Source organism: Phalacrocorax carbo, chromosome 5 (assembly GCF_963921805.1).
Source record: "Phalacrocorax carbo chromosome 5, bPhaCar2.1, whole genome shotgun sequence".
NCBI classification, from domain to species: domain Eukaryota; kingdom Metazoa; phylum Chordata; class Aves; order Suliformes; family Phalacrocoracidae; genus Phalacrocorax; species Phalacrocorax carbo.
The window spans coordinates 21,607,632-21,628,481 of NC_087517.1; the positions used below are offsets into that span (position 1 = coordinate 21,607,632).

Here is a 20,850-nt window from a genome sequence, read left to right on the forward strand (position 1 = left end):
GTTTGAGTTCATAGATTCTTGCTTAAAAAGATAGAAAATTAAGTCTGACCTTGAAGTCCAGGTCTTCGTTAGGAGATTTTGCTTAGACTATGTTATACCCAGTGTTATGGGATCTACGTGAATTCATATGTTCAAGTAAAATGACTTTCACAAAAGATTGCATCTTGATTTATGAAATTCAGATGGAAATCTATCAGTCATTGATCAGCTGTGTGATCACAGTTAGAAGCTGTCTTACTTCTATTTGGAATTTGTCTGGCTTTAACTTGCAGCTATTGAACCTTTTATATCTTTGCCTGCTAGATCAAAGATATGCCTATGATGAAATTTCTGTTCCCCATGAGGTTTTTCTCAACTGTGATCAAATCACCCCTTAAACCTTCTCTTTGATATGCTAAGTAGGTTGAGCTCCTGGTCTATCTTGGTATAAAGCATGTTTTCCAACCCTTTAATCATTCTGCTCTTTTTGGAACATCCTCCAATTTTTCAACATTCTATCTAAATTGAACTTTATATAGTATTCCAGTAGCAACTGCAGTAATGCTAAATACAGGGGTAATACTGCCTTCCTGGTCAATTATTTATTTATGTGGACAGGACACTATTCAGCTTTTTGTCTGCAGAGTTTTAGCCTTAAATTGTCAGAGTCCTGGCTGCTCCACAGTGCCTTAGGTGCCTTGGCCTCTCTAGTGCTAAGGGCTCTCCAATTGCATTTCCATATCCTGCTTTTCAGTTGCAGCTCTGCACTCTTTCATGTAAGCTGCTGTGGAAGAGTTTTCTAGAGCCTTTGTAGCACTATTTTTATTTTTCTCTCATGCTGTTTTTCATGATGCTGTTATTCTCATGACATTACACTTGCAAACACATTATTGTTGCAGCAGGAACTCATAGGAAGCAATTGTCTCCGGTGTGAAATTCTCCCCTCCCTCTCCTCTCCTTTCCTTCCTGGTAGCTTTTGGTTTATATTAGTTAAATCTAATAACATGCATGTATGAGCTTAAAAACCAAGGAGCCGTGCAGCACCTGCCCTGACCAAAGTGCAATCCAATTAGTGCTAATAGCACTGTAAGCAGGAAAAACCTGTAGGGAATTTGAGGAGATGCTAATGAAAAATACATGGTTGCTATGGGAAAAGTATTATGGAGTGATCACTGCTGCACTGGAAAGGATACCCAGGGGAGGAGACTCACCTGGGGACCCCACCACTTCTCTTTGCAGCTGTCTACAGTGGTCAGTTTTCCCTTTCCCCTTCCCTTCTTTCTCTGTCTCTCCTTTAGTTCATATTTCTCTCCAGAATTAACTTTTGCTGTTAGAGATGATGTATGCCTTCAACTACAGTCTTTATGCATGTGAACCTGTCTCAACATGAATTGTGCAGCACTGATTTTTAAGATAGGGAACTTAGGTTTGTAGCCTCACATTTAACTGTACTGAAATGCATTTTTTGATCTATTTGCCAGACTACTCTGTATCAGCAAAACCAGTTGGAAAATCATGCTTTGGGACATTATCAAAATGGAAATGTGCATCAAAACAACTTCTGAAAAGGTTTGTCTGAGGTTGCTGCTATTCAAGCTTTAACTAATCTAGAGGATGGGAGAACACTTATCAAATATGCAAATGATACTAATCTGATAAGGGTGGTGGTGAGTCTGAGGAAACAATTACAATTTAAAAGATCGAGGACAGTTGGAGAGGTGGTCTGAAAAAACAGGGTGCTGTTCAGGCTGGAACGATGAACTGTGCAAATACAAAGTGGGAACTCAATGAGGTAAAAGTCTGAAAGATTCAGAAGGAAGATAGGCCACAAGGTGAACAGGAGTTAATGATGTTACAGCTGCAAACAGCAGCAAGTCCTAGTCTAAGATATACAAAACAGAAATATAAGTTACTATGCTACTGTATAATCCTTCTTCTCTACTTAGTATGCCTCACGTGGAGGAGAAAGGCTTAGATGTGGGTACTGTACAAGGCTGCTTATGGACAAGAAAAGATCCAGATGAGATCTAGAAAATAAATTGTAGGAGAAAAATGTTAATGATCTGGGTTGCTTAGTGTACAGAAAGAAGACTGAAAGAGGAGAGAACAGGGCATGGCAACATAAGAATAGTCTTCACTGAAAGGGTTGTCAGGCATTGGAACAGGCTGCCCAGGGAGGTGGTGGAGTCTCCATCCCTGGAGGTATTTAAAAGAAGGGTAGACGTGGTGCTTGAGGATATGGTTTAGTGGTGGACTTGGCAGTGATAGGTTAGTGGTTGGACTCGATGATCTTAAGGGTCTTTTCCAACCTTAACAATTCTATGATTCTATACCTCAGAGGCAGTGATTAATGATAGGGAATAATTCAGTTTTGATGCCTGTGCTGAAGTTGATAAGAAAAATGAGCTTAATTTGCAGAAGAAAATTTTATCAGACCTTAAAAAAACCCCTTTCTAATAATAAGGACAGTTAAGCACAAGAATGGGTAGATGGTGAAAATACTGAGTACTCCATCTCTGGCATCCTCGCTGAATGTCTGAAGTCTCTGACATCTGTCAGAAATGACAGGAGCCTGTTGCTGACCTTGCTTTGGATTATGGGAATGGAAAATGTTTAAGACAATTAAGTAATTTTAAGAACTCCTTTGGACGCCTTTCCGTCTCAGGGGAGATGTGGATTTGGCAGAGGGAGCTGAGAAAAAGAGCTGTATCGAGAAGAGAGACCATGTTCCTTTTTCCTTCTTCCATGCAGGCCTTTGGAGCAGATCTATGAGAGAGAAAAAAATATTTCTCCAGCTCCATCTTAACTAATTGTACCATCCTTTCCCTTCCTTATTTCTAAGAACTGGGTCATCCACAAATCACTTCAATAAGAATTACACTGACAACACTTACTTTCATCTTCAATGTACCCCTTCCAGTCAAATGGAGTCACTGTTGAGTTAACCAATGTACCATTTTCACCTATGGTGCTGTTTAGCTGGGAAGTAATATTTGTTTCCAGAGTAAAATTTTCTGGAGGCCACTGCAGGCATTTATTCCTCAAGTTGCCCATGAACAGCTGCAGCCCTATTAGTGCAAATACACTCAGACAAAACACAGTCAGGATCATAACATCGGAGAGCTTCTTCACAGACTGAATTAGGGCTCCCACGATAGTCTTCAAGCCTGTAAATGCAAAAGAATCTTTATTCTGAGGTTCAAAACTGTTTTAAAGCATAAAAATGACAGTGTCTCCCACTAAAGTTATAGATTTCATGCAGAAGCCCAAATAAATGATTGTAATGTCTGTGAAATAACCTTTTTGTGAAGAGCTTTTTCACTTGTGAAAATGAATAAATAGCTGAAACTTATGTTCATTTGAAACTGTGAATGGAATGAGTTGCATATATTTCAAAACACTTGTTTTAATGCTAAAACAAGTGACTTTTTAAATTCATGCTGTACATGAATCTCACATAAAAGTCTTCTTTCTTTTTATTTATCAATACCTCTTGCCCCAAACCTTTGCTACTATCAGTTTTATAACATACTAGATTTAGAAGACAGTAAAAAGCCTGTTCAAGAATATATAGGATTAAAATTTAATGCTATAAAACTGGAGATGGTTTGGAAAATTGTAGGATTTTAAGATAATAAATATCCCATGCAGTGCCCATGCTATTCTCTGTTATATTATTCCTTCATTTTCTTACTAAGTCAAAACTAGAACCAGTTCTATTTTCTAGACACAAATATTCACAACAAATACCACATAACATCATGTAGGTAAGATACACATGGGTAAGACAACTTCAGGGTTACTGATATTCGTTGAATGTGGAGAAGAAAGCTTGACATCATACGATGCAAACCACACACGCTGTGTACTGCAATGTCTCATGCAAGAATCTGTTAAACTCAAAGGCTGATTTCAAAAGGAAAGAGCTCATGTCAAAAAGCAATGAATCAGAGATTCCAATGAATTCTATTATCTTCTGATTCCTGCTTTTTTGTGGAAAGAAATAAGACTTATGTTTAAAAAATATGAATTCTGTTTCAGTGAATTAAAGTCAGCCTCAGTGTTTAACCTAGCTCTCACCTGGAATGACTGATATTGTTTTCAAAGCTCGGAGAACTCTGAATGTTCTCAACGCTGAGACATTGCCCAGGTCCACAAACTCTGTCACATATCTGTAATAGGGGAGTTCACACACAAACACAATGACAGGATAAAAAGGAACAGTTGGGAGGTACAAGGGGCCTAACACCTTACACCAGTTACTTCTTACCTGGAATTACAGAAATAGTTTTCAAAGCTCTCAATACTCTGAAAGTTCGAAGAGCTGAAACATTGCCTAGGTTTACAAATTCTGTTACATACCTGTAGGATTAAATCACAGTTATTCAGAATTTAGGCAAAGTTTATGCTACTTACTTGGGTCTTTCATCAAGACCGCTTTGGCGTTTTTAACAAAAAATTAAATAGCAACAGTCAGAGGTTTACCTTTCACTGCAGTTTGCCTTGCATTAATATGTTTTCAGAGCCTTCAGTTAAATTAAATGTCTCTGAAGTGAATCGCAGTGATTTAACTTTGAAAGCCTAAAATTTAGCTAGACTAGATTGGTAAGCTTGGAGAATGAAGTCAAAGGGATGCTCCTTTTCTGCTCAGAGGAAAAAATGCAGGACATGAAATTAGCCTCTCTAATACTAGCTGTACTAATGGCTTCTGCAGTATTTATGTTTACATCAAAATATGCATATTAGAATGTGAAAATTGTTTTAGACAAAAGTAAATCCATGTAAGAATTTCCATTTAATGAAATTGATTTGTATCGATACTAATTTCATGCCCTTTTTGCCCTTCACTTTCAAAGAAAAAGCAAAAAACAAAAACTTACGCAAAAGTAATGACAGTGAAATCAAGCCAGTTCCATGGATCTCGAAGAAAAGTAAAATCTTCTAAACAAAAGCCCCTTGCAATGATTTTTATGAGTGACTCGAATGTATAAATTCCCGTGAACGTGTACCTGGAAAATATAGGAAAATTTAATCAAAATAAATAGCAACATTTTACAGCAGTATTCTGATAAAAACCTGCTGACCAAATGAAAGAGTTTTTTCTTTCTAAACAGGAAAAGAAACACAGCAAATAAGCAATTTCTTCTGAAATGCATTATATTCGTCATATATACTTGTATATTTGCATGCATTAGTTGAGACATGCTGTTGAAGCACAGCAGTCCTGATCTTGTACACAAATCAAAATAAATAAATCAATCCATCAAATAAATTACTTATATTAAAAAATTATTCTTGACAGTAAGTTAAAAAGTTTACAGCAGCAGATCCATTACTGTTAACCGAGAAAGTCATAAGCCTAAGTTACTGGATACTGTCTGAATCACTAATACCTAAAACATGTAATATTAACTCTAAAAAGGGAAGAATGCAAGCATACTGTGAATTCTCACTTTAGGAATACTTTTCCTTATATGCCGTCCCTAACTGGCATGTACAAATAGATGGCCATGGTTCTTGTACTAATGCAGTGCCGTAAAGGAAGGGTAGAAACATTGGCTAGATGTTAAACCATGAAGATGAGTGAAAACTATGAAAACTAGTGGAATCCCAGTTGAATACTATCTGTAAACAACTTTAATTTTTTTTCTACACAATCGTTCTACTAGAAGGAGATTTAAATAATTATTCATCATTTCTACGTAGTTTAGAGAGGAAATAGTAGTAGTGGCTCATGATAGCTCCTGCCAGCACACGACTGCAGTTACAAGCATGCTGAGTCCTAGAGGAACAGTCAAAGATATCTTGAAAGAACATATGCAACTTACTCTACATTCTTTGTCCAGTCTGGAGGGTTACTCATGGTCATAAATACACAGTTCGTCAAAATAGTGCACATGATAAGCATGCTGAATAATGTAGATATAGTTAAGGAAAACACAATAGTAATTCATACAATGTCACATCAGCCATATATCTTAAGTACAGTAAAATATTGCCACTTACACAAATCTTTTAGACTTTGGAAAACACTGCACATGTATTTTGCTTAACCTGGTGGTTTTCACTTTAGTAAATTAAACTTTAATATTAGTCTTGATTTGTTGATGTTCTGATGTTGATTTGTTGATGCCCTCATGCTTTGTTTTCAGCTGGTACTGAGGCGAAGGAGATGGCTCTCACACACCTGGGAGGTAACGTGTGCTGAGTAACAGCCAAAACCGAAACGACTTGCAGGTTTTACTTAAATACCTGACACGGTTGAATAAGCGTTAGTCTTTAGTTTCTACAGTTTTGGTACTAAGCTCAACAGTTGGCATATGCAAGGTTAAAATTTTTATCCTATTTACCATGCGTGAGAGCTGTAGAGGAAGCACACACCACCTCAGCACCCAGCATAGCCGGTCTGTCAGAAACACAGAACAAAATTCAGAACACTGTTTGTAATTGCTGAAGTGACTGTGTTCCATGTTTCCCTATCACAACCATAGCAGTGCGTGCATCAGTCAGTGAAACAGACATCCACAGATTGCTCACAGATTAAGGTGAATAATTTTCCAATATTATTTTTGGGCTCTCTCAAAATGTGTTAGCAGCAAAAGAAGCATCTCTTGTTCTACCAATGCTATAATTTGAAAATGGTTAAATATTACCTTGTGGTCAACTGCTTCATTACACCCATGCCATGTTCTTGGTTTACAAGATCACTAGCTCTACAAACAGTGCGGTCTTTCCCTTTTTGTGGCAATCAAGCTAACTCGATTATTCAAACATTTGGAAATACTGGAGCAATCAAACTAGACCAAAACCTGACTCAAAATGGCCACATGATGGCACCAAAAAATAAGAACTGCTACACCTTTATGCCAAGCGGTTAACTCAGCTCATTTTTTCTCTAGTCATCTCTCTAAATGATGTGTTCCTTAAAAATAGTTGCATCAACAAAACTGGCAAAGAAGCTAGCTCAAACTAAAGCAAGCCATTTACAAATAAACTTGTATATAAAACCCCAGGATTTCAATGTTTTTTAATTATTTTTTTTAACTCAAGTTGTTAGCATTTTGTTGTTTGGGTATATATTTATGCCATGAACAAAACCAAAATCAAACAAACCCAAAAAACATCCCTTCACTCTAGGTGAAGGAGAAATAACAAGTAACATCTCAGCCTAAACTTTGCAGAAAATTGGTGCAAACATTAAGGTCATTGCTGAACAATTAACACTTGAGCATATTAAAAACAGAGCACAGTGATTATTGGGATATCTCTCATTAAGTGACTTAACTAATTTTGAAGATCATGCTGTCATACAAGTTCTATACAGTTAAAATCATTGTTCAGTGGCTTAGAATAAATGATTAGAATGCCTTACAATGCTTATCCTTGCAGTCTACAGACAGCTATAAAGAGTCTGATTTAATATAATTAGGAAATTCCTTTAAATAAAGATAATCCATTTTGGTGGTTGAAAAACTTGGAGAGGCCTGGCTGCAGCTTCAGTAGCCTCATAAAACAGTTAAAGAAGTGGAATGTCCTCTTAGGAGAGCTGAGGTTTTATCCCCATGCAGGGTATTATGTATTTAGTTATGTATCATTTGTAACAAAGGCCACAGGTAGCTCCTTGCACATTGCTTACTCTGTACATAACTTATCACATCTGTGAGCTGCATGGCCAAAGGGCTGTTCACTCTCAAAGGCAGCAGGTGCTCAATAAGGGCTAACATACTTTGAAATCTAAACTCTGGCCATGCTTTCCCTTAAGGGAATCTCAAACATAACTGACACATTCGATGTCTGTGCCTCTCTTCCTTCTCCTCCCACATATCGAATATTTGATTTACAACCTCAACATTCCCTTAATTTACTATTTTATGTTCTATAATAATTCAACTATACACAAAGGTAAACAATTCTGATATATGATGACTACTTCATGGAAACATACTGTCTTTTTTATGCTCTTCCCATATAGGCAAGCAATAGGGTTAGAGGCACTATGCAGCCTTAAGCTAATCAATTACTGGAGCAGCTGAAGTATCTTACTACCTGCGTGGACTTGGTGGAAGGTGAAGGCTGGCAAAAACAAACATTACCAACTGGTTTCACAGATACCTGCTGACAGTCAGGCCACACTGAGCAGCACTGTAATTTCAGCTTCCAAAGGCTAGCACAGGGGTATTTAACAGGTACCACATTTTCTCTAGAGCAACTCCCTGTCCCTTTCTAACACTCCGTGCACTCTGTAGCTCCAGCCACTCCCACCTTCTTTTTTTTTTTTTTTTTGTCTGCTTAAAGTCCCACCTATTCGTATACTTTCATCCCTTCCTATTAATTGTCAAAGTCTCCCGTCACTCTTGTGTTGCCTCCTCAGTTCCATACTCTACCTTAACTTGCATCAGGCAGGTCAAAGGAGTGGGGGGGGGAAGGCAGAATAACAGGAGGTGAGTCAGCCGAGCATGAGAGAGGAATTCATGCTGTTACCAGTTCCTGTATCTGATATTACAATAGGTACTGGCAGTGAGGAAGAATAATTGCAGGGAAGGTATCTGAGAACTGAGAAGACCACACTCTGTTTCTCTGCAGGGCTAGCAACATCTGACCACGTGTCTGGGCACATGTGATCAGAGTGCCCTGTACAGAGGTTCAGAGAATTTGGAGGGCATACAGATGAAGGTTTTCCAATCAGTGTGCCAGTTTTATTGTTCTCGACACATATCATTCACACTGAAAGTGAAAAGCACAAATGCCAAACACATGAGGGCAGTAGAGCTTATTGATAAAAGTCAGAAGATCTTTTTAAAAGTAATAAGCAACATTATCCCCTAATCTTTTTCTTACAGGTGGCTAACCTCGTACTAGTAGCTGAAATGTAAACTGCATTATGGAACATATTACATGGTTCTTAGTTAAACACATTCATATTTGTTTGTACTACACTGAACTAAAAAAAAAAAAAAGACAGAATCTATGCATCTATTCTTAAGTTTAAAATAAAAAAATAAAAATCCCTACATCTATATCTAAGGTAAAAATAACCCATCCCACAGTTGGCTGGTCGGAAAAGAAATCAGTCCATATAGCCAAAAGAAACTTCCCTCTATGATAGAGCTAAATTATATGATCATACAATCAATTAATAGATAGAAGAAAAAATATTGGTACTGTATATTGTTTATTAGAATTGCTTTTGTTCTGACTGCCATCAAGACCAGCTGAATACTCTTTGAACACAATTAGGAGGAACTTAAAACCAAACCAAACTCAGTAATCAGTATGCCAGTAAAAAACATTACTCACAACTAGCACAGATGCAGGGTTAGAAGGTATTGTAAATAAGAGTCTATAGCTTGGATGGACGGCCGTTCATTAGAGGCTCCAATCTGACAGTATTTGGCTGTGTTTTCTCATCACCACCACTGTATCTGTAGATATCTGTCAGGTCCCTTAGCTACTGTTCCCAAACACTCCCTGACTCCTCTCCAGACACCTTCCTCCTCTTCTCTCACTGCTTTAATTTCCAGGGAGCTCAGAGTAAGAGGTCTGAGTCAGCAGCAATCAGCCTTGTTTCTTCCATTTTCCAAAGACCTAGAAGATTCTTCCAGCAGTCTCTAATAATAAGGCTTCTGCCTTTGACTAACTATTCAATGTTAAAAGTCTTACTGTCACGCTGAAGGTTTCATTTGGTGACTACTTTTCCCAGTCCTGGGGTTTTGCAAGAAAAGTGCACCAAAACCTCACCCACTAGAAATTCCCATCAACCTGTTATGAACATGAGCCACCAATCCCACATGTCAGTCTAAAACTTTATCTTGTGCACCATCCCATCAGTTATGGTCCCCCAATCTGTCCACCATCTGCACATACAGATGCTTTGCAAACCGCCTGCAGGATTGCTGCCTATGCTTTCTGGCAATGTATTAAATTTGGCAGAGGCTTATGGTGGAACTGAGCAGGTTTGGGAATCTGAGATCCAGCATGCATGGACCAGGCTTCCAGACACACTGCTGTAAAAACTATAAAGCCCGTCTTGAGGATGACCTCAGAAGGATCCCTAAAAGGCAATATAAATATACCCTTGAGCTAGCTGCTCCCGAGCAGTTGCATATGTGCCTAATTGCTTGCAAAACTCAGAGCTCTCAGAATTTGTGACCACAAAGTGTATTTTTTTTAAAAAAAGATATAATTATTTTATGAATTGGCTTCATAGTACAAAAAAAACTCTGGGATGCAAAAATTTCAATTTCAAAATAAATCTGAAGAAACTTTTCTGAAAAATTGATCAAGATGGATTCTTAAATGCAGATGGATCCATCTGCAGGTTTGTACTGCAGAAGTATTGAAATTCAACAGAGTAGCTAAAAAGCATCTATATAATATACACACATTTTCTAATATTTATAACACCTTACCATAAGTCTTCCCCTGTAAAATAAAAATAAAGTTAATAGCCTATGAAAACCTTTATTTACAATTAAATAGGAAGGGTTACAAGTTTTCTTAATTTCAGTGTGTAACATCTTGACCCACTGTTGACAAAGGATATGAATGTACCAAAATTTTAATAGCTATTTTTCTAAGAGGATTGAAGGGAGTTAAAATGTACAGGGCAGAGGTGGCACTGAATCGGAAGATTGCCTTCCCTTTATTCAATACTATAAAGGTCTGAAAAAGAGAAAGAAAAAACATTTTATAACAGTGCATTCACTGTAGATGCTCATTTTAAAACTGTTCCTAGTGAGCAGTCACCAGAATTGTAACATTTTAATAGCAAATACACAAAAACCATGACTCATTTTTGAAATAAAACTTATTTCCGGCACTTACCTGATGTACGTGACATATGAAAATATGATTTTAAATATAGATCATTCAATTCATTAATGTTTTTATAATTCTTCATTAAATGACCTCAGTATAGTAATATGGTACATTTACATGATGTGTTTCTTGTAAAAAAAAGTGCAGAAATGATTAACTAAAATTGTAATTTTATTTATGCTTTCCCATAGAAAACTCACTCTTCCTGTTTGAAATTCTGTAAGCAGGGAAACTTTACCTGTGGATGCTAATGATGTGTTAATAAGAGAGATCCTTATAGAAACTGGTTTAATAAACTACCCATTTGTTCATATTTTTTATTCTAGTCTGTTTCTTGGTCTTTGTGCTAAGGGAGAGGGAAATAGCAGTAACACATATAGCCATGATTAGGTAGATCTCTGAGGACTGTGGGAATCTGAGTACACCTTACCAGAGGAGAGCAAGAGATACATCCCAAATGACCTCCCTGCACAATTGTGGATTGCAGGTGTGAAACTTTCCCAGAACATACACACTGGTTAAATTTAAATTTTAACAGTTAAAGAGCCTATCAAATTTAGAAAAACTTAAAAGCATGCAAGCCTTACTTCAGACAGTTGTAGAAGACTCTGTAGGCTGAAAGCTTGTGTATTTTTCTCAAATAAATCCATAAAACAAATATAAATGGTATGAGAGCAAACCCTACAAACATTGCCTTGCCTCCACTGTAGGCTACCATGTCTGCAACAGCATTAACACTGTGGCATGGGAAACACTACGGCATGGGAAATGTGGTCTGTCAGGTTTCTTTGTGGCACTGAGCTGCTCAAGATCTGCAAGATCAATCAGAAAAGAATGGAAAACATTGCAGAAGAAAGGCGCAGTAACTCAGCAGAAAGCTGCATACACTGGAAGGGATGATGCAAGGATTATAGCCTAAATTCAAACTGAATTAAAGGTATTGAAGAATCTGCCCAACAGAAATGTCCAAAATTGGTTTTTTTGTTTGTTTGTTTTGTCAGAGTTGTATATTTCATAAATAAGCTATGGTAAAGCCTCCTTGGTTTTCATTACGTTGCTGATGAATTGGGCTGTAAACTAGAATGTCAGTGGAAGGAAGTGTAGGAAAGGGTATGTTGGTCTTTTCTGGTGTCCGTGACATCAAGCATCGCTTCAAGACTGCAAGTGGACTACAAGACTATTTCTGGGAAGGCTGGCAGACAGAGAAAATATGCCAACAAGGTTCAAGAAGGACAACTCTTCAGTCTGCTTAGATTTGGGAAGCTTAGTATGTATGGAACATGAAGTATAGATACAAATGTCTGGGAGCACCCAGGAGGTGGAGAGATACGTGGAGATGAGGGTTTCTACCAGTCTGTGACAGATGCCAAGTACTGAAGGCAGAGGAGAAGGAGAGATTAAGCCCTGAGGAAAAACTGTTCCAGTCCCAACTCACTTGCTGTCTTCTTCCCTGAGCTGTCTTTCTGTCATAGCTCTACACAGCACATCTTCCTAAACAGACCAAACCCCTTAAGAGTAAGGAACATTAATAGTGGGACTTCATATTGTCTTGAGAACAAACTTAGGATATGTAGGAATGGTATAAGATATGCATTTGATTTCCCTGCTTCTGCACAGAAATTGAGAAACTGCATATGAAACTGAGGACAGTGGGATAAAACCTGAGCTAATGTTTCCAAATTACCCTTCCAGATATGGATTACAGATAACAACCACCTTCAAAGCATGACTGTAAATGACCTGACTTTAAATGAAGCTTTCATTTTAAATACTGAAGCAATCAAGTGGATGAATGATTTTTTTGGGCCCAATGTTTTAAAGGCTCACACCCCAAGGGGGAAGGTGAGTTTCCCATCCCAGGTCTGTCCCCAGCCTCCAGGACTCACAGCTCTGAAGCCTCCAGCTCGCCCTCTCAGCTTTTGTAGCTATGAGGTAGCTGACAAAATATATTAAAAATCACACTCCCTACTAACTTTATATCTAAGACTACACCACCTACGTTTAGTCAACCTACATTTTTTTTAAAAATCTTTGCACACAAGCATATTAAACATACATCTCTTTTCTAACATGCCTTATGGAAAATAACAGCATGCTGGCACAGTTCCAGTTTCAGTTGGAAGCTGCTGCTATTTTAGCTGTTCTACTTTCTGCTGCCCTGCATAAGCAGAACCAACAAGACATAAATTCCCTACCTCAGTTTTAATTTTTCGCTCAAAGCATATTTGTCACTTGAGCCTTCAGAATGACTTTGTTAGACCTCTGACTTCTAGCCTTAAACATAATCTAAAATTGTATCTTATCTCTGAAGAAGAATTTTCATAAAAAATGTACAGATAACAGCTGATATCCAATCCTGTGCAAGCTTCCCTCCCTGGTAAACCTGCTTTATCTCACTCCAGTCTCAACACAGATGCAAGCCAATGTGTAGTCAGTGTGGATGAACATGAAGTATTGTATCCAAAGCTGTCAGGACAAAGTAGGTATACACTGAGAAAAGCTAAATAAATTCTAAACAAATTGTAGGATTAATTTTCCTATATGAAGGATTACGTGTACTTTTCACGACTTAGGCTTTATGAAGTACTTTAATAAATTTACAAATGCAGGAAACCTGCTCACACTCAAAGTATTTAAATGGGAATTTAAATTCAAAGAAATCCCTAGAGAGAAGTCCCTGATCTGCTGCTTTTGCATCTGTAACCTGGATCCCAGCTGTGTAACTTCTGTCGTCTTTCATATAAATCCAGAAACTGCATTCTTAGCAGGGCAAAGAAGGAGGAGTATTTTGAGAAGATGCGGCTAAGAGGAAAGAAGAGTCCACACTGAACAAAGGTACGGTCTCTGAGAACCTCTTGGGACACAGAGTTCCCAAAACCTTATTTCTCCTCTCCTTCCTCCCAGTTAGCTTTAAACGTAGTTTCTGGAAGGCTACATTTAGCAGCCTGACTGCTACTCCGTGTTATTTCCACTTCCTACAGTTAAATAAACACAATCTGAATCCTCACAGGACCTTTTGAAAGGCAAGAGGTGACATATTTTTGAGCTGTGTCCTTAGATTCTCAGGAAAAGCCCCAGGGGCAACTAGAACAAGAGACTTACGGCGTATTGGACACTGGCATTTCTTGGGTTTGCGGTTATCTTTTGAAACCATGGTTTCTAGCAAGACCTTAATTTTTTTATTTGCTAGAACTTTTATTTTAAAAATTTTTTTACTTACAACTATCAAAAACACCTGAAATCATGAGTGCATTCACCTTTTTCTGATGTATCAAATTTAAGTAAAGAAATTTTACAGAATCTTTTTGTTTCTGCAACCCAAGACAAGTCTGGGAATCCCAGGAGCTAGTGGTTTGTTCAGATTAGGGACTAATATTACCAAGTGCCACGACAAAAGGAGGCACCTTTTCTGACAGACATTGTTCAACATCCTTCTGACAAGGCAGGGCATGGAGTGGCAATCAACAATGGTATATCTATATTATAGCAGGAGGAAAGTGAAGTAAGACCCATTTAGTTCCACTTATTCTTTCCCCCCTCTTTAATGTAGCAGCCTAGGTTCAAGAGAAAATATCCAGCCCTTAAAGATGAAACCGAGTGGACCAGATTTTGATGCATGACTGCATGTCAGGATTTTAGAGGGTTCCAGCTGGTCCTTTTTCTATAGACAGTGATATGAACCTCCTTGATCCTTTGTGATGGCAGTTTGAGCATGAACAGGCAGTCACTATTATACTAAGAACACACAGATTTGCACTTACACAGAAGTGGAATGCAAAAAATTGGTAAAGTCCAAGTTCATTTTTACTCAGCTTTGGATTAAAAAAAAAGAACATTGCAACCATTTAGGATGCTAAACTTCACAGTTCTAAAGACCAGTATTATTGACCACCACAGTCAGCAGCATTTCATTCTAATAAAATCATAAGAATATAAGAACAGGCATTATATTCTATTCTATTATAATAAAATATTTATGTTCAAAAAATACAGTTGCTGGCATTCAGGCTGTGATACAGTGTAAATCAATACTGTCAGGTGTGTTAATTTGCTATGATGGGCTGTTCTTTGTCAAACAGTGGTTATCAATTTTTTCCTTTCCTTTCACACCAGCTCAACATATTTACTTATTCCTGTTCTATTCTGTATTAAACTGTATCAAAATATGGCATTCACAAACCTATTGCTTAGGAAAAAAGTCCCAAAGATTAAATGTAAGTCACTCTAGATGATGTTTCAACATTCAATGCATGCAAAAATACAGTGAGCTTGTTCAACTTTGCTACCAAAATAGGAAAAAAAGCCCTCATCAAATGGGATGCAATACTTTCATATGAGGCAAATGATGGATGATCTCTCTCATGACCCAAATTCAGAATAAAAAAGGTATTTCTAAAATTCTAGTACAGGTTTCCTGAATAAACACTGTGACCATGTTCATTAGTATCATTTGATCAGTGCTGTAGGTAACCCCTTATATTCCATATCTGAAAGTTTGGAAGCCAAACTGATATAGTTTCTGCTGATAAATCAGGTGTAGTTTATGCAGAGGTCTGAAGCAACAGTGGCATCTGCTAATCCATACACTTGTCCTAACCCTTTTTTGTAAATAAGTATTTTCCTTCATTCTAACGTTTTTCATTAGATCCATATCATATCAGATAGATGCTTCCCCAGGCAGAAAGATAAAATCATTGTGCAGCAGTTGTTAGACCCGGATAGGGTGTGCTGATTGACTTTTTGGCTTTATAAGGTGGAATTCAGATCAGAATAAAGAGAAAGCTAAAATGTTATATGATACAGAGGTAAATGCATTGAGCATTAAGAGTCCTTCACATCTTCCTGGATATGTTTCCTTCTGCTTCAGGCTTTTCTCAAACTATTTCTCCTTCTGAGATTTGCAGGAGCATCAACTGCTACCAACACTCCCAAAGACAAGTGAAACAAGATACAAGTCTTTCCAGAATTCACATCCAGCTAGATAACAAAATTGAGGAATTAGGTATTTTAAAGTCAAATTACTAATGTAAAACTGAAATTTATGTTGTATTTCTATTAGGAAAGTCTATTTTCCTTCTACTGAAGGAAGAAAAAAACTGAGAGAATTGTAGTGGATGAGAAAGTTTTGTATTGTCTTTGACTGACAGGGCAGTTTCTATTCCTGTCCTGTAGAAGATTAAAGCACGTGCTTAGAGAGGATGTGTGGACTTCAGCACATAGAAGAGAATCCCAGTGTGTATGTGACTCAACCATTAAAGTTATTTAGTGTGCAAATAAAAAGAGTACAGAAACTTGTTGAATATGTTCAGCTGGTTTCACTCCATTTCTTGCAACTCTATAATTAGGCTTGGCTGACGTAGTAGTAGTTTTCAGCTCCATATGTGAAGGGACTGCAAAGGTCTTCCGTTTCTAAGGGCTCTAGAGGTGTACCTGTAGGTAATACCTAGCATGTATCTGTTTTCACTGTAAGATACACAAGATCAACTGATTTGACTATAAAGGCCCAGGGTGAGTCGTGGGCAGGTAGGGATATAATTACATATGAGTTTGTATAATAAACAGACAAAATTAGTACAGAACTCTACAAGGCCTGCTTTTATGGAAATGCATCTTTTATCCTTGTAAAAGTAGAAGTGAGATTTAGAGATAAATCTTCATGCACCATAAATGGTAGACAAAGGCTTTTTCAGAAGCATCAAATAATAAAGATAAAAATATTGTTATTTCATATAGTCTTTCTCTCTTGTCAAAATAGGACTCATAAATTGCATGGAATTTAGCAAGCTAAAAGACACTTGGAACACAGTACTTCATGAAAATCAAAATAACTTCTGTCTTGATATTTATAGTTTTCATAGTCACAGTATCTAGTAATTAAAGTATCACTCAAGTATCACCCAAATGCCACATTTTATAGCTATCACTATAAACCGTGAACCTTTTCTGCTTTATACAGACTGTGCAACAGAATCATACTGAAAGTATTCCAGAACTAGTCAGGGCCAGTTCCACAAGAAAATTTAAAATCAGTTTTACACTCTCTTTATGATATTTTCTGCTTATCCATATGTTCCTCTATTGATTCCATAGATTTCCTAAGAATTTGCTATCAAAGCAGATTTATGGCAACAAAATGTGCTATGCATTTGTTCATGCTGTCCGTTTTAAGTCTGAAGAACCTTACAGGAAGTATGGTGTGTTGGTGTACTCAGTTTCAATATATCTTCACTTTCTTAAAGTTTGGAAATTATGTAATCTATTACATATACACATGTTTGTATAGGTATTATATATTGTTTATAATCAAAGACAACACACTATGTTTTAGCTTTGGTATAAATGTTCCTTTGATATAAATTCAATTATATCAAGGGAATAAATTTTGATGTCAATTAAAAGGGTAAAAGGTTAGTAACCATTAATGATGATGGATTCTCTCCTGTGTCATAAAGGACAGTGGGAAAATTGTTGATGATTTGGAGAGCAGTGAATAGAAGCCAAGATTTTCACACTATTTATTTATACACTGCTACATCCATTGTACAACCATATTATACGATCAGTCATAATATTACATTTAATTAAAATTTTATTAATGTTAAAAATATATTTACCATGAAATTCCTCCTTATGTAAAGCAAGAAGACCAGAGTGCCCAAAGCACATGAGGGTAAATGTGTTCTAAAAACAAACATTAGCTAAATCAACTTTTTGTAACTAGAAGATATTAAATATTTATTTATTAACTTTCTGGAAGCTAGAATGTATATGTATTACTGGCATCAAGTATTTTCTGCTCTTGCTATACACCTAGTCCCTTTAGCAATACTCAACTGTTTCTACATTATTAGAATGTCGTTTTCCTACATGGTTGTCAGTTAACAGACTGAAGTAGCAAGCTATATTGCCCACTGCACAAAAATGAAATATACATGATAAAACACTCCAAATACTGGCATATGAACAAAACTGATATTAGACTCACTTTTTTATTGATATAATATGGGTCCATGTCTTCCAAGGGCTCAGACACCATTCCTGGAGGTATGTCGCCATATATAAATGGAAGTGTTTTTCCTGCCTCCAAATCACTGTTTGGCTTTGGCCCATTTTCATCATCATTGTCTTTACGATCTTGTTTAGCATTCTTAGCTTTTTCTGCAGCAATGCGTTGTTCAATAGCTGCAAGAGACTCTCTAGTGAAGTATTGGAAGCTGTCTGGTCCTGGTGGTACAAGCACTGGTTGCTCCATCTTTTCATCCTGCACATTTTAATTACCATTTATTCTTCTGCATAGGAAAATACTAAAAGAAAGCAGAAAATAGAATTCAAACAACATGTTAAAATCACCCACTAAGAAGAATATAACATTTATTTTTAAATGCTTTTGTCTATGCTATGTTGGAATGTTCAAATACATAATATTGAAAATTATATAAAGAAAAATAAAATAAGCAGTTTAGTTGGTGATTTGATGTCTGTAAGAGGCACTCACATAGTTCTTATGCTAGTTATATAAATCACAATAATTTCTCAACTCTAGGACTATAATGGTCTCTTACTCCAAATAAGCAAAAGCATGATACTTAAGAACAATCAGATACATTATTTTCTCATAACTCTAATTATCTTAAAATCACCTCACATTCCTCTGGAATCAATCAAGTTTGTATTGGTAACTATAAATAGCACAGTCCTTCAGACCTAATGTAGAAATTTCCACTGAGTTCAGCAAGGGTATCAGAAAACAAGCACTGTAGAATCAGAATTTCTGTTGAACAAATAAAAATCAACTCTGTATATTACAAGGTAGTAAAGTAGTGGTTCCAAGTAAGTTTTTGTATGGGTAGTTATTCTAGATAATAATAAGAACAATTGCCTATTTTTATTTCAATTTAACTGTTATATATTTGGTAGCCGTAACTAGATAATTCTGGAAGTTTTCTAATATGCAATGTTATTTATATATTGCAACTGAGAAAATAAACCTGAGGGGAAAAAAAAAAAGAAGCCTCGTTAAAACTGTGGATCTGGCATCTTTTATGCTTCTGAATAATTTTCTGATGACATCAGACATACAGATGAAATGTGTATTTGGCCACACAATGGCGCATATATCCCTCATGCCTGAATGTAAAGAGGGATTTGCAGTCACCACCCTTTGCTGGGGTCCCTGTGAAATGATCAGCCTTTCAGGAGTCTTAAGGATCAATGCAGGTCAGTACTCATTGAAATAATCTAGAGATGTGGAATGACAGCGAAGCAAGAATACAAGAGATGGTAGGGGGGAAACATATTAAAACAAATGAAAAGTGACAAACGAAATCAGGAATTATGGCAAGACACTGAAAAATATAAGGAAAATAGAGCAAGAGGAGACCATAAATTAACATAGAAAGAACTGGGGGAGAGAGTGAAGAATGTGAAAAGAAAAGAATAGGAAGACTGGAAATTAGCAGTATGAAAGTGCAGAGATGAAAAGAAAGAAAAATAGAAAAGTGGTTGGAAGAACAGAATACTGATAAAGGAGTGGGAAGGGAAGAAAATATAGATAGGGTTAAACTCTCTATTAAGGAAAAGTCAATAAGGAGAATAAGAAATTAGATGAGAAATAAAGGGAGAAGAAAGAAAAACATAGCCGGGAAATGAAAGAGAATGTCACTAATATATATTAAGTAATAAGCCCCAAATCCTCTAGGTCATTAATGCCAGACTGAGCACAAACATCTTAATCACACATATATATTAGGTAGTGGTATATAGAGGATAAAATAAGAAAGAGGGGTGAAAGTACTGGATGTATAAACTCATCACCCACAATCAGAGGAATGGCTTCTAAAGAATCAAGGTGGCAGATTTGTCACTGTAAAAAATTAAAGGGAGCTAATCTTCTACCTACCAAAACACAAAGTATTGACCCATGCAGAATGTAGACTCATGTCAAAAATCATTTCTCTAAAGCTTTCTCTTATTTCTAATCCTGAAAGTAATTGGAATCACCCTGTTCTCTCTCCATTAGGGGGAAAAAGGATACAAGAAATTGTACCTCAGTGAACAAGAATCTAAAATCTTCTCTTCATCTGTACAGAAAGCATCCTCCAATCATCCCCCCAGCTCACCATTTCGTGGTTCTGTTTACTTCTGGGAACTGACTCTTCAGTCTCTTAACTGCTGAGCAGTTATAAACTCACAGTTTGTGCACTCTGACATCATTATTTCTTCATGTTCAATCAATCACACCTTGCGTATATTGGGAAAGAGGGGATAAAAAAATACTAGCCACACCACTGTCCTTGCTCATCCCCAAATTGATCCTCATAAGTGGCAACATAATTTGAGAAACAGTTCTCATACTAAGCCACTATTCGAATATTATGGGAACCACAGCTGTAGGTGGATACTGCTTGCTCCGTCAGCTTCAGGGAGATGTAGAGACTCAAGAGAGAGAGAGGCAGGCTCTCTTCTCTGATCAGCTTATTTGACAAAGGAAGGGATGAAGGTCTCATCTTGTCTCGTCTCTCTCTCCTCTTCCTCTTCTCTCTCTCAGCATAGGTATAAACCCCCATGGGCACCAGCAAATGAGGCTACACAGCCATGTCTACCTTTCCCCCTCCTCCTCCCCGTGAGACCCAGCAGGTTGGTTTTCCCCTTTGCCATTTTTCCTTTGAAAATTCTCTTCATTGTCCAAAAGCCCCACTGTACAAGGCACTTGGTGTTCCCTGCCATGGTGGCGAGCGAGGGCACAGCAAGCCAAACAAGTCATGGCACTGTGGGAGGGAGGTGCTGGATAGTAGCAAGGGCAATCTCATGTTCTGAAGAGGAAGGAAATGGGCAGGCAGCAAGCAGTCAGCAAAGACAAGTGCTGAAACCCTATGGTGCTCTGTCAGGATCATCTTTTAGTTTAACTGAGTGTCCTGAACTGTCATGCAGAAGGAGGTAAGCCTGCAGTATTTGCCTGCAGGTGCCCAGAAACAGGCTACTTCATAGCCATTAGTTACGTTGCAAAAACATTTTATTCAGCTACTGTGTTTACATACTGAGTTTAAAACCAGC

At 37.2% G+C, this 20,850-nt stretch overlaps 1 protein-coding gene across 3 annotated transcripts in view; it reads right to left on the bottom strand.

Annotated features, from left to right (window-relative positions):
- LOC104039408 (sodium channel protein type 1 subunit alpha) overlaps positions 1-20,850 on the bottom strand; it is a 96,916-nt gene that overhangs the window by 54,329 nt on the left and 21,737 nt on the right. Inside the window, exons 2-7 of one of the 3 annotated variants that reach the window (XM_064451508.1) lie at positions 17,783-18,101; positions 10,523-10,641; positions 5,808-5,897; positions 4,860-4,988; positions 4,060-4,151; positions 2,874-3,146 (exon numbers count right to left, since the gene is read on the bottom strand). In XM_064451508.1, coding sequence (XP_064307578.1) covers positions 2,874-3,146; positions 4,060-4,151; positions 4,860-4,988; positions 5,808-5,897; positions 10,523-10,641; positions 17,783-18,049 — 970 coding nt within the window. In that variant the 5' untranslated portion in view covers positions 18,050-18,101. Of the gene's footprint in view, positions 1-2,873; positions 3,147-4,059; positions 4,152-4,249; positions 4,342-4,859; positions 4,989-5,807; positions 5,898-10,522; positions 10,642-17,782; positions 18,102-20,850 lie in introns of those variants that run through there. The other 2 variants (XM_064451506.1, XM_064451507.1) reach the window with 2 other exon arrangements.